This window comes from Cyprinodon variegatus, unplaced genomic scaffold (genome assembly GCF_000732505.1).
Source record: "Cyprinodon variegatus isolate N-32 unplaced genomic scaffold, C_variegatus-1.0 Scaffold873, whole genome shotgun sequence".
In the NCBI taxonomy this organism is placed as follows: Eukaryota; Metazoa; Chordata; class Actinopteri; order Cyprinodontiformes; family Cyprinodontidae; genus Cyprinodon; species Cyprinodon variegatus.
Window position 1 is genome coordinate 149,180 of NW_015151326.1, and position 14,421 is coordinate 163,600.

The 14,421-nt window shown below is 42.2% G+C and overlaps 1 protein-coding gene across 1 annotated transcript in view; it reads right to left on the minus strand.

Moving 5' to 3' along the window:
- Positions 1–14,421, minus strand: part of LOC107099467 (latent-transforming growth factor beta-binding protein 1-like) — a 121,756-nt gene that overhangs the window by 61,232 nt on the left and 46,103 nt on the right. The window contains 1 exon segment of the mRNA XM_015397606.1: positions 9,041–9,211. Coding sequence (XP_015253092.1) covers positions 9,041–9,211 — 171 coding nt within the window.

Below are 14,421 nucleotides of genomic sequence, written 5' to 3' on the forward strand. Positions count from 1 at the left end.
GGTGGGTAATGGATAGAGGGTGGACAGGGAGGTGGGTAATGGATAGAGGGTGGACAGGGAGGTGGGTAATGGATGGTTTATAAAGAACCATGTCTTTTCTCCCACATTCCATAAAGTGCAGCAGTGATCAAATGTAAACAGTGTGGGAGAAAAACACGGTGCAAAAAAAGGCATTGATATGGAAGGTCAGAGCATTAATATATATGGTGCAAATAGGAAGTATTTTTGGTTTGGTGTTATCAGTGTGATTCAGAGTCTGTGACATGGTTCACAGTTTTTTTCTTCTTCAACAGTTCAGCAGTCTGATGGTGATGGGGAAGAAACTGTTGCAGGATCAGCTGGACCTGCATTGGATGCTGCAAAGCCTCTTCCCAGAGGGCAGCAGGGAGAACAGTCCATGGTGGGGGTGTGAGGGGTCATTGATGAAGTTACGGATTCGGGACACTTAGCAATGGGATGAAATGTCTTTAATGGAGGGAAGAGGAGCCCCGATGATCCTCTCTGATGTTCTCACCACACTTCTCAGCTTCTTCCAGTCTGAGGCGCTGCAGCCTCCACACTTGGATCAAAGTACGTTATGACATTCACTGATGACTAATCAAGATGCTGCAAGGTATACTTCATGAGAGAAAATGAAGTGCTCAGCAAGTTGTAAGTGTTCGAAAAACATTCTCCAAAGAATGTGGATAAAAAGTTACAAGATTGAGAACAGACAACAGTGGGGAATACATGTCAAAAGAATTGCAAGAATACCTGAAAGCTTAAGGAATTCGCCACGAAATGTCTGTACCCCATAAACCACAGCAAAATGGTTTAGCTGAAAGAGAAAATCTTCAGTTGAAGCAGCAAGGAGTATGATGTCTCATGCAAAGCTGCCAAAGATGTTTTGGCAGAGGCTATGGCAACAGCAGCCTTCGTGTAGCAGAGGATTACCCACCTCAGTACTGAAGCAACAGACCCCGTATGAGAGATGGTGTGGCAGAAAGCCGAACATTAAGCACATGAGATTGTTTGGCTGTGTGGCATATGCTCATGTTATAGACGTAGAGAGCAGAAAGCTCGACAAGAAGGCGGTAAAGCTTTGTTTTGTGGGATATGCCAACAATGCCAAGGGCTATTGTCTGTTCGATTAGGAGAAAAGGAGGATTCTGATTCGCTGGGATGTCATCTTCATTGGAACAGACTGTGAATGGAAACAGAAAGTGGAAGTGTCAGTGATGCTGGCAGTGGTCCTGGTGAGAGAGGAGCATCAGCTGATGTAACACCAGTCAATGTAGTGCTGAGGAAATGTGGCAGAGTCAAAAAGCCCCCAAAAGGTTATGGCTATGATGAGTTTGCAGACATAGGAACTGTTGAGCTTTATGCCAATGTCCGTAGTGTAAATGAACCAAGTGAACTAAACGCTGAGGTGTCACAGCTCAGCCAGGATGTGTCCTCTGAGAGGAGCTAGACGAAGGAGGTGCAGAAGGCTTTGGAGCAAAGCCAGGAAAACCTCACAAAGCTGCAGTCCAACTTCTACGGCAGAGTCAGAGACATTGGCTCTGCATCAAAACCTCCAGCTCAAACTCTCCAGAAGAACAGCTGAAGGAGAGCTCCAGTAAGAACTAGCACCAGTTAGAGAAAGCCAAGCAGCAGCACCAGGAGCTGCAGGCGCTGCAGCAGAACACCAAGGGCAAACTGAGGGAGGCGCAGAATGACCTTGAGCAGGAGCTGAGTCAGATTGGCGATAAAGGCCAGAATTTTCCGAACCTGGAGGCTTTAAATCAGAAAAGTAAAGACATGAGCCAGCTGGGAGCTGAGAGGGAGGACCCGTGTGCCAAGACCCAGGCTGGGGAGGGAGAGATGGCTGTGCTTACCCAGCTCAAAGAGAAGAACCATGCTCTGCATGAACAGGTCGCACAGTTGACCGACAAGCTGAAGAACTGATCAGAGAGCAACAAGAAGGCCCAGGATAACCTTCACAAACAGGTCCAAGAGCAGAAGACTCAGCGGTGCTCAGCCTAGGACGGAGATCACACCCTGGAGACGTCAAGTCAGCGAGTTCAGCACTCAGCTTACCATCAGCGAGGAGAAGGCTTCCCAGCATGCACTGCAGGACAAACAGCAGGAACTTCACAAAGCTCAGAAGAAGGTTGAGGAGCAGAATCAGAAGCTCAGAGAGAGACAGGAGGTGTTCCCTGAGCTGGAAACCAATCTGGGAGAATGTAAGGACAAATTCAGCTGCAATACTGTTCTACAGAAATTTGAGTATCTTAGGAGAGAGATTGGACTTTGTACTGTGTAAAATTAAATGGGAATGCAGTGACTTTACAATGCAGGTCAGGATGGTTAATGCTGCCACCTTGTGGTGTACTGTATGTTCTTTTGCAGTTCAATAAATGCTTGTGAAAATTCAACACAACCCTCCTTCCCTCAGCTCACTCTGCCTTCAGCAGCCGCAGCAATCTCTCATCTCCACATTAATGCAGCCCACATCTGCTTTACAATGACTGTTTCACACTCTCCCCCTGCATATAGGCTTTCTGGCTGTCATAGATACCTGCTGGGTTCTTCTGTTCATTTGCCTTGTTTTCCTTTGATCTGTTCTTCTACCTTTTCCTGCCTTTATTACTGTGCAAGTCCTAAACCTGTGAGTCAGTCCCTGGTTCATGCAAGGTTAATAGCATTTCCAAAGCCTGCATTAGTTCACTCCCAAACATTTGTTCAGCTGAATCAGAGGAAAATGTAGCTTGTTCTACCCTGAGAGACATCCCCTGTTCAAACAGGCAGGTCAAGACACAGTTTTCTGAATCCATACAACGGCACACCCATGTAATGGCATCCACAACACCAAACCTATTACATGAGATCCTTAATTAAACTTCTAGCTTTTAGTGGAAACAAGTCATCTTCAGGATTTTGACTGACTGTCCAGCAACCATTTAACTTCAATCAACATCATCAGATATTCTTTAAGGGAGCAGCTTGGATGCCGTCCAGATCCAACTCCGCCACGACCTCTCTGACTATGAAACCAAAGATAATCCTCAGTGGTTTGAGTGCTTCCTGCGTTAGCTGGTACATAAATCAAATTTGCATGAATCAAGAACAACCCTCAGCTTTGGCTCGCACACAATGGGAATTCACCTCGGGTCCTAATCCCATTGCCCGCAGTAGATGAAGTATTAGTTTAACAATCTCACACATAGTTTAGCAGAGTTTGTTTTAATTAAGCTACATTCAGAACTCACGCAGCAGGAGCAGCAAAAACGCGTGGCTGAAGCATCTTTGCTAATATTTTTTAATTGAGAAAGTCCTGAAAACTTTATCTGTGCAGTCAGTTAATCTAGATTACCATCCTGCCTTTAAATATTATTTCTGTCAGAGCCGCTCAGACCCTCGTACACTGGCGGAGCGCTGTCACTGGGAATCCAGTTCAACAGCAGCCTCTGGTCCAGTCGCCTCTTCACAGTTTTCCGCTACTGTTCACAGCGGCTGGAAGGCGTCTTTCATGTATGTAATCCAAACTGCAGGCACCAGAATAAAACAGGTACTTTGATAAACTTTAAACGCTAGGTGTTAATAAACTGTTTCAGAGTAGGGATCATAGTCTGTCTCCCTGCCTGCTCCCAGATCAGCTCCTCTGATTGGTTGATCTGTCAGAAGCTCACAACGCGCCGCTTCAGCTGCTCTTAACGCGCTGCAGGACCTTTTGCTGCACCAAGATGCGCGTCAACAATTGACTTTGCATGTAAACTAGCTGCTTCTGCTGCTTGTGGTATTAACATAGCATTAGTCTTAAGGAACAAATTAGTATTTTGTAACAGGATGAAATTCTGTATTCTAAAGGGCAGATTATACTTCTGCATCAGCACACATCAAATGTCACTTGGGTCTTTTGCTGGTATGCTTCTGCAACGCTGGTCTGGAATTTCTTGGGACACACAGCAGTTTCCCGCCAAAGCGCAGGTAGGAGCCTATTCGAGAACTCGCGAGAACTTCAAGTATTTATCTCTAAGTCTCTTCCACCTTTGTAAACACTCCTTTGGAACCAGCTCAAGGATCTTGCTGATCTCCCTCCAGGAGTTGGCAGAGACCTTGGCATCTTTATATAAATAACAGTATTTATATAATTTTCTGAGACATCGTACAAGTGGTTGTACTTCCGAACCTCCTCGATTAACCTTTTGTCCCCCATTGTACTTGTTCCTCTGTTTTTAAAAATGGTGCGCCCCGGTAGGAATCAAGAAGGATGACCACACAGACAGCCGTAAAAAAAGCATACCAGGGACCAATCACAACTGTTAGTCTGCGCACTTCTGCTTGAGGTCTGCGCAAGTTTGCGACCGTCCGATGCCTAGGCAGGCTTTTTTTGAGACCGAGACAGATTTGACAACTGCAGAGGCTATGTGTCAGAAGCATAAATTGACCTTTAGCTACTCTTTCAAAAAAGTTAAAAACAACAACAACCTCAACGACTCCCCATTATTAAATGGTGGACCTGTTTTCGGTTCAATTTGCAGATTTTCTAAGCCATAACAAGGCTTTTGTTGGGCTACTCTATAAGCCTGGAACTCAGTGCTGGATGGGAAGCGAAATGACTTCAAATTTGGAAAACAAAGTCCAGTGGATTGTTTTTTTTTAACAATTTGTTGTAATGTCTATGACCTGAATGACTGAGAAAATTCATCAACATAGCCACTGATTACGAATCGAATTTAATTTTAGGGCATTAAATATTGGGTACTGGCCACTTTGGCAGGTTGGATTATATTTACTTTCTTAAACATCATCTGAACCAATAAGAAAAAAACAAAATGGGACTTTGTGGCACTAGATGTTCCATGAGCACCCACTGAGCACAGTGTTTGCTTGTTCATGTCCGATGACACTTCAGAAAGGCGGTTCCTGCAGAGAAAAAAGTTGTGAAGCTGTTTCAGCACATTCAAAGCCGCAGTCTGCAGAGCAGACAGAAAAAAAATGGCAGTTTAAAGCACTGTCCAACCCTATATTAAGCGACTTTTCAGACCCTCTAGAGCATGGTGGGCATTATAAACATTTTGGGGGGTGGTAGATGTGTTAGGGCTGGTATGGGGGTGCCATCATTTCGCTTGTACAAAATTAGTTTTAACTCTAAAGTTTTTACTTTCATAGTTTCCCCACACAAAATAAAGCTGCTGTCTCAGTTCAAGAACCCGAGTCCGATGCTTCCACAACTGGGCAATAGTGAGGAAACCCTGATGTTGCATAACTGTCCCTTCAGTTTCCAGGTAGATGAGACCAACATGGTCGACAACAATGTCCTCCTGATGGCCTATGTTCATTATGTGTGCAGGAGGGGCCTGGCTGAGAATTTTCTTCCGAGGAATACCTTACCAGAGACAGGGGAAGGGGAAACCATGGACTCTGACTTGACTAAGATCCTGCAGAAGAGGGAAATCCTGGTATGATGAACATTATTGCCTGTGCCAAGGGTGGAGTGGCAACTATGGCTGGAAGATACAACATGGTGGCCAAAAAATGTATCCCCATCACTCCACCAATCCCTGGACGTTGCGTTCAAGGCAATCAATGAAATAACAGCATAACAGCTGAATGGTCGGCTCCATACAGAGGTGCACATCCTTGAAGGCTCAGCTGGGGTCCTGTCGCCTTGACATTTTTTACATCTCCTATCTCTTCGGGAAAATAAACAAGGTCACATTGGCGCTCCAGGGGTGATGCAGCAGACTACAGGTAAAAAGCGAGGTCCGCCCTGGTCAGGTCCCCAGTCCATCATAGGGCAACACAAAGCCATACGTCAATTCACACACACACACTCACACCTAAGGACAATTTAGAGAAGCCAATTAACCCAACGATCATGTTTTTTTCGGACTGTGAGAGGAAGCTGGGGTACCCAGAGAGAACCCAGAGAGAAGGGAAAACATGCAAACTCCATTCAGAAAGACCTCAGCCCAGGAATCCATCTTATGTAAGGCAAATGTGCTAGAAACTGAGCCACCATACAGCCACAGGTTTAATCAAATTAAACCAAATTTTCTAACAACAAAATTGTGGCTAGCAGAAATGCTAACTGACAAGTAACTCTGGAAAACCACTAGCCACCGTGGCAAGTAAAAAAGTTAATTGTCAAGCCCTGGATGCCAAATATGGCACCTCGCTTTGCAGTTAATTGCAAAATTAAAAGATACTAAAGCTAGACTAGATTTTGTCTTAAACCTGAGCCCTGACTTAACTACCTGGCCTGAGACATAAATCTTTTTCCAAGCTTTTACATCATTTACTGAAATGCAAGAAGAAGAAAAAACGCTTAATCATATTAGTGCAAAATGTTATTGAGGACTGAATAACATTGACAGGGATTTGAGCAGNAAAATTACTGAAATTATAGAATTAGATTAGATTACTGAAAATGGATATTAGAAGAGTGTTATTGAAATCCCCATTTAGTAATTTCCACTGTAAAGAATGATCTAAAAAGCAGTTAAGGTTTCTTAAATGTGCAGGTAAATAAGATAAGTTGTAAGAAAAGCTGGGAGAAGATAACTAATTCATTTTTCTTATTTTAGTTGTAAATCATCTTATTCCATTGGGACATTGTCTTACCTGATCAAATGGGGGAAATATACTTATTTTAGGAAAAACAAACAGCTTCAACTGCTTTAGTAGGCTTTAGTGTTGCACCGATACAGATACCAGTATCAGGCAGGGCCCCGATCCAGCACTAAAATGGTGGTATCGGTATCGGCGAGCACCAACAAATAGGACACTGATACCATTTTGAGAGCCAACTATTGTTACCCATTCCAGGTAGGCAATAAAAAGTTCTACTGGATTCACTTTTTATTAGTCTGTTTCCTGCTTCACAAAGGAAGGCAGCAGCTTGACAAAGCCATGATGGCAATTATTTTACATCCAAGTAAGATGCAGTTCTTCATATATACACACACATCAATATTAAACAGATGGTATCGGCCAATACGGCACAGCCAGGTATCGGGTATCGATATCGGGGCAAAAAAATGGCATCGGTGCAAAACTACTTAGAATCAACATTTTAATTCAGCTTCATTTCCAGCATATATAGCAAAACTGAAAATAATGCTAACAAAACAAACAAACAAAAAAATTAATAATTCAGACTTCAAGCTTGGCTCTAAATTGTAAATATCTCTGTTGTGAGCTTCTCAAGATTCAAGTTTCCACCATCTTTATAGTCATTAGAAAACCATTAGGACATTTTGTAGAAAAGCATAAAATCTTAAAGATTAAAGTGACGGGCGTGAGGATCCCTTACCTACTCTGAAGTTTGGAGCTGTCAGCGTGTCTGTGGTGTGGCCGTTCTCACTGATGATGGTGGTGGTGTTTCCCTTCTCACAGTTGTTGTGACATCTGCTTCCTATGCAGGTCACCTTGCAGATGGTGGGTGTGAAGACCACCTTGATCCTTCCTGTCTGGTTCCCCAGTGCTGCAGATAAAACAGCAAAAACCAACAGGATTGAGAGCAGATGGAGTCTTCTTAGATCCATTGGAAGTTTAAATTCCTTAAGGTTGAATCTTGTGAAAACGAAAAGCTGGAACTCGAGTCTAAACAATGAGAAAAACTATGCCGTCATTAACATTTCTGAGAAACTTTAGACTGTGTGCTCCTTCAAAGAGCTCCTGCCTATCTGTTCCTCCCCCGCCCCCTCTCTTTAATCCGACAGCAGCTCTGAAATGTGAATGACTAGGAAGAAGAAAAAAAAAAACATGTGGGTGAGGTTAGCAAACAAAACTCTGGGATGTTATCCAGCTCTTCATCACAGGCTAACTTTATTTCACAGCAGACAAAACATGGAGCTTACTTTTGGCTCTGTGTGCACAGAGCGTCTGCCTTTCATTTGGACTTTTATCTCATGTTCAGCTGACTATCCTCAGAACTTCTTGACCTCACATAAAGATGAAACCTCCCACGTAATCCACTGCTGGAAGCCAGAAATATGACCCGATAGGGATTTAACTAGCTTCTCCCTATAAGGCGTCTTTTCCCCACCCTCAGGCCCACAGAATAGGAGGCAGGAAGTAGCAGACACCTTCACTACACTGCATACTATCCATTAGTTCACAGAGTGATACTCCTAGAAAGGCTTCTCTGCTACTTCTATCCATCTCCTTCAGCTCTGCCTAATGCCATGTGTGATCACCGTCCACTGGTTCTTTGCATCTCTGTGCGTCTCCACGGTGTGCGGCTTTGTCTGTGCCTGTCAGCTGTTTCACGCCTCAATTATAGAATAAAGTCAAGGAGCCAGCAGAGGATTTTATGGACCTCAAAAGCAGAAGAATTTACTGCGTAGAATTGGACAGGCTGCTGCAGATTTCCCTTTTACAAAACAGGACCTGATAAAAGGAGAGTTTACAGGAAGATGTTTATGAAATGCATGATTTTCACTGGAACTTACCAATCACAAATTAATCTGATATAGTTATTTTTTNCCCCGATCCAGCACTAAAATGGTGGTATCGGTATCGGCGAGCACCAACAAATAGGACACTGATACCATTTTGAGAGCCAACTATTGTTACCCATTCCAGGTAGGCAATAAAAAGTTCTACTGGATTCACTTTTTATTAGTCTGTTTCCTGCTTCACAAAGGAAGGCAGCAGCTTGACAAAGCCATGATGGCAATTATTTTACATCCAAGTAAGATGCAGTTCTTCATATATACACACACATCAATATTAAACAGATGGTATCGGCCAATACGGCACAGCCAGTTATCGGGTATCGATATCGGGGCAAAAAAATGGCATCGGTGCAAAACTACTTAGAATCAACATTTTAATTCAGCTTCATTTCCAGCATATATAGCAAAACTGAAAATAATGCTAACAAAACAAACAAACAAAAAAATTAATAATTCAGACTTCAAGCTTGGCTCTAAATTGTAAATATCTCTGTTGTGAGCTTCTCAAGATTCAAGTTTCCACCATCTTTATAGTCATTAGAAAACCATTAGGACATTTTGTAGAAAAGCATAAAATCTTAAAGATTAAAGTGACGGGCGTGAGGATCCCTTACCTACTCTGAAGTTTGGAGCTGTCAGCGTGTCTGTGGTGTGGCCGTTCTCACTGATGATGGTGGTGGTGTTTCCCTTCTCACAGTTGTTGTGACATCTGCTTCCTATGCAGGTCACCTTGCAGATGGTGGGTGTGAAGACCACCTTGATCCTTCCTGTCTGGTTCCCCAGTGCTGCAGATAAAACAGCAAAAACCAACAGGATTGAGAGCAGATGGAGTCTTCTTAGATCCATTGGAAGTTTAAATTCCTTAAGGTTGAATCTTGTGAAAACGAAAAGCTGGAACTCGAGTCTAAACAATGAGAAAAACTATGCCGTCATTAACATTTCTGAGAAACTTTAGACTGTGTGCTCCTTCAAAGAGCTCCTGCCTATCTGTTCCTCCCCCGCCCCCTCTCTTTAATCCGACAGCAGCTCTGAAATGTGAATGACTAGGAAGAAGAAAAAAAAAAACATGTGGGTGAGGTTAGCAAACAAAACTCTGGGATGTTATCCAGCTCTTCATCACAGGCTAACTTTATTTCACAGCAGACAAAACATGGAGCTTACTTTTGGCTCTGTGTGCACAGAGCGTCTGCCTTTCATTTGGACTTTTATCTCATGTTCAGCTGACTATCCTCAGAACTTCTTGACCTCACATAAAGATGAAACCTCCCACGTAATCCACTGCTGGAAGCCAGAAATATGACCCGATAGGGATTTAACTAGCTTCTCCCTATAAGGCGTCTTTTCCCCACCCTCAGGCCCACAGAATAGGAGGCAGGAAGTAGCAGACACCTTCACTACACTGCATACTATCCATTAGTTCACAGAGTGATACTCCTAGAAAGGCTTCTCTGCTACTTCTATCCATCTCCTTCAGCTCTGCCTAATGCCATGTGTGATCACCGTCCACTGGTTCTTTGCATCTCTGTGCGTCTCCACGGTGTGCGGCTTTGTCTGTGCCTGTCAGCTGTTTCACGCATCAATTATAGAATAAAGTCAAGGAGCCAGCAGAGGATTTTATGGACCTCAAAAGCAGAAGAATTTACTGCGTAGAATTGGACAGGCTGCTGCAGATTTCCCTTTTACAAAACAGGACCTGATAAAAGGAGAGTTTACAGGAAGATGTTTATGAAATGCATGATTTTCACTGGAACTTATTCATCACAAATTAATCTGATATAGTTATTTTTTCTCTAAGGGTTTTTTTTTTTTCTCGGATCTTTTTTTTCCAAGTAAAGTTGCTAAACATGAAAAAATAAATCTCAACAAATGCTTTTCATGTATTCTGCTTTGCTGAAGCTTAGGAATCTATAACTGTAATGTTTGTTCTTTAGCGAACATGTTCAACTAGTCTTGGATTACTTTGAATCATTTTATTTTAATCTTGAGGCCAGAACACACCGAATCCGATTATGTTTCTGGTCCGACAGAAAATCCTAGTTTAAGGCTGGTTTATGCTCAGAAACCAGGTGGTCTGCGTGTGTGTCGTAGCTATATACCACCGCCCCTTCCAAAGACACTCTGGTGCACCTCCCAAGAATGGTAGGTGACCGCAGACAGAAGGCCTCTGATTGGTCAAATCTAAATCCACTCTACTCTATGCGTATATCCTGTTTGGTACCTTACCGGCTTGTTTTGTTTGTATGACCGCCATTGTGGAAAATGATTTGTTAAGATGGAGCAGCTAGAAGAGCGAGCTGCATGAGAACGCTGGGACCCTTTTTCCACCTGGATCCCCACTCTTTTTCGCCCTCATGTCCCTCCGTTGTCGCACAAACTTCCCCCAGTTCCTCACTGCCTCTGCCGTGTCTAGACCCACAGCTGGTTCCTGATTGTCCCTTGTCCACGCTTCAATATTGGGCATAAATCAAAAATATCTGCGTCATACCTGCATCAAGGTCACTGCGACACACTGCTACAGGGGTATACCCAGTCCTTTGTAGTAAGTGTTAGAGTTAGGTATGAGTTGGTAATGGTAAGACCACAGAAATGAGGGTTAGGGTCAGTGGCGGATTAGGGGGCGGCTACTTGGGCTACAGCCCCGAATGTTTCCCCAAGAGCCCCGGATCTCACTTCTGAGCTGATCTGAGTAAAATGTGCAGTACTGGAATTCACCACATGGTGGCAGGCTGTGCAGGAAAGCAGCCTGTAGCATTACCACGCACAAGAAGAAGTTGTCACTTCTTCTTGAGACTGATGTCTCAGCACTGTGAAGCTCTGACCGACTTCCAGACGTTCTTTGTCTTGGTGTTGTATGTTTCCCTTGTGTCGGGAGCACGCTTTGAAGCCACACAGGCCGACTTGGCGGATAGATCGATTTCTTAGTAAAAACAACTCATAAAATCATGTCAAGGTTGTAACATCCAGTTTAATCGCCAACTGTTGTTTACAAAATTGTCAATTAAATAAATAAACGAGGTCCTTTTTAAGCTGTTTAGTGTTGTTTTTTTAAACGCCAGGAGAATCTGTCTTTTTCCAACTTCTGTCACTTCAGCCTGACAGAAATAAAAGTCACCAAACACTATTTTCCAACATGTAATGAGTATTTATCAATTCTCATCGGTGATATAAGAGGATGGAAACTGGCTAATAGCAGGACATAAAAATTAAGAGTTCCTCAAAAGATGTGAGTGTGGACTTTCTGGTAAATGCCTTTCTAATGTACAATATGACAGATTACTGGATTATAGTCATTTCTAGTATCTGATGAAGATTCTCAGTCATCCAGGTCATAGTCATTCTGTAAAAGTTCAAAAAAATCCACTGGACTTGGTTTCCAAGATTTGAAGACGTTTCGCCACCTCTCCAGGAATTGAGAAAGCTTCCTGGAGAGGTGGCGAAACGGCTTCAAATCTTGGAAACCAAGTCCAGTGGATTTTTTTGAACTTTTTTCTGAACTTTTACGGAATTTCTAGTATCATGATGTCACACATAAACAATTGTTGAGAATTTGAAAACAGTTGCTCTTTATTTCCCAAAGATATGGGAGGAGGAGAGGAGAGATATTTCAGCTGCCTGAAATAATCCGTTCCCCCTCCATAACATGGGGAGGAATTAATTTAGCTGCAAGTCTTTTAACTTTGTTTATTCCTCTCTTCTTCAACAACAAACCCTGTGGATTTGGTGACATTTAATCATCATTTGCCAGAGTTATGAGAGGGGAATCATAAATTTTAACCACCTGATATAATCCGTTCCCCTTTTCTATTTAAATGTTTATCTAACAATTTACAAATATTCCAAAAAAAGTTAAAACCAAACAAAACCACTTTGATTTCCCAGTTTAAAGATGCTTGGTTTTCCATACAAAAAGATTACTCAATCTGGAGTAGCATTGCTCCAGACATTTGGAATTAAGAATTGAAAATACATTTCATAAAGGTCATAAAACCAATGGTCATATTTATTTGACCTATTTTGGATTTCAAAATACAAAATAATAGATGTTTCAAAAATAATATAGAAAAATAAGGACGGTATCAAAATTCACAGGATTTGTTCATTTTTTCCCCATGTTATGTGGGGAATGGATTATATCAGGTGGCTAAAATATTTGGTTTCCCTCTTATAACTTTGGCAAATTATGATCAAATGTCACCAAATCTACAGAGTTTGGTGTTCATGAAGAGAGGAATAAACAAAGTTAAAGACTTGCAGGTAAGTTGATTTCTTCCTGTGTTATGGAAGGGAATTGTTATGTATGATAGCATGTAGTATTCTAGAAATGTCTTTAATCCAGTAAGCTGTTATATTTATTAGAACGGGATTTACCAGAAAGTCTACAGTCTCATCTTCAACCTGAGGGCTAAGCCCCTGATCTCCCAAAATGCTAGATCATCCCCTGGTTAGGGTGAGGTATGAGTTGGTATTGGACCAAAGAAATGAATGTAGTCAATGGTCCCCAAAAGGATTGCGTGGGAAAACGTTTCTGTTTTCTGCTTTGAAAGCTTCCATTTGTTTCACAAGATAATCAAGGAGTAAACTTGGGCAGGATGGAAGGTCTGGATCCCACAGATTTAATCTATAAGGATTTTTTTTTTGCTTTTCAGCACTAGTGGCTTGTTTAATGAACAGTAGACTGACAGGAAAAGGGGGTATGAGAGAGGGGGAAAGACAGGCCAGTTTCGAACCCGGGTCGTCCGCATTGAGGACTAAGGCCTCCATACATGGGTCGAGTGCACTAACCACTGCACCACCAAAGCACGCCCCTGAGGCAGTACCTTTCTAAAGGCCTACTACTGCTGAGAACATAAAGTGCCAGAATATGTAAATCTTTAACAGCATCTATGTTCCCTTGGTCTGGGATTCAGGACATTACAATGGCTGGTTAGAAAGTATCAGAAAACAAACATGTTATCTTGAAAATGAAAATCTCTCTTAAAAATGTCCTACATTATTAATGTGCCCAATCGGTTAGTGATTGGCTCTCCAAGAATGCTCATGTTTTAAAGACAACAGCATGTCGCATGTACTTAGCAGCAGTTCCCTCTGCACAGCTACATGAAAACTCCCCGCTCTACACATTTCACATCTGTGCCTATGTTGGTTTGCACATGCTTGCTGCAGACTCTCAGTCTTTTGGAGCATATGGGAAGGAAGTCAGCGGCACTCAGACAAAAACACAGACATCAATCAAGTTAAAAGCAGAAAAGATCATGATTCGCCAGTCTAGACGGAATCTAAAGTGAGGAGAGAGAAACCACTGAGAGGAAGACATTTTTTTTATCTTTTATGGATTTTCTAACAAACGTGAAATAACCTGGATCTAACAGATACCCAAGGTGGCCCCTCTAGCAGTGGTAATAGTACAATGAGAGCGCTCTTTCAGTGCAATAAATAATTGTGGATCTATGATGGCTCATTACTAGTTTAATCTCTTTTTACAGTGATGGAAATAACATTTAAGTGATGATAAAATGTTGTGGAAAATCAAACCAAACATTGCTTTAAATTACAGAGAATGGGAACAGAGCTGCAACATCAGTGAATGTGAAACTATCACGGGTGTCATGGTCTGTAGGTTTTGACTTCTGATTTTTATTTTGGATTCTTTCAGCACTTTATCTTTTGTATATTATTTTCTATAGTTCTTGCCATATTCAGTTATTTTTTCCATTTTGAGTGCCATCTTAGTTAACTTCCTAACGCTAGTGGTTTCTGAGGTTACTGATTTGCACAGTTTAGGATGAAGACGGTAATTAAACACTTAGAAAATTATAAAAATAGGTGCATCAGGGACAACTAGGTCGTGGGTAAATACAATATTATATCCAATTTATTTTTACTTACATGCTGTCCCCCCCTGCATTATTTTTCCTTCCTTCCATCCATCCATCCATCCATCCATCCATCCATCCATCCATCCATCCATCCATCCATCCATCCATCCATCCATCCA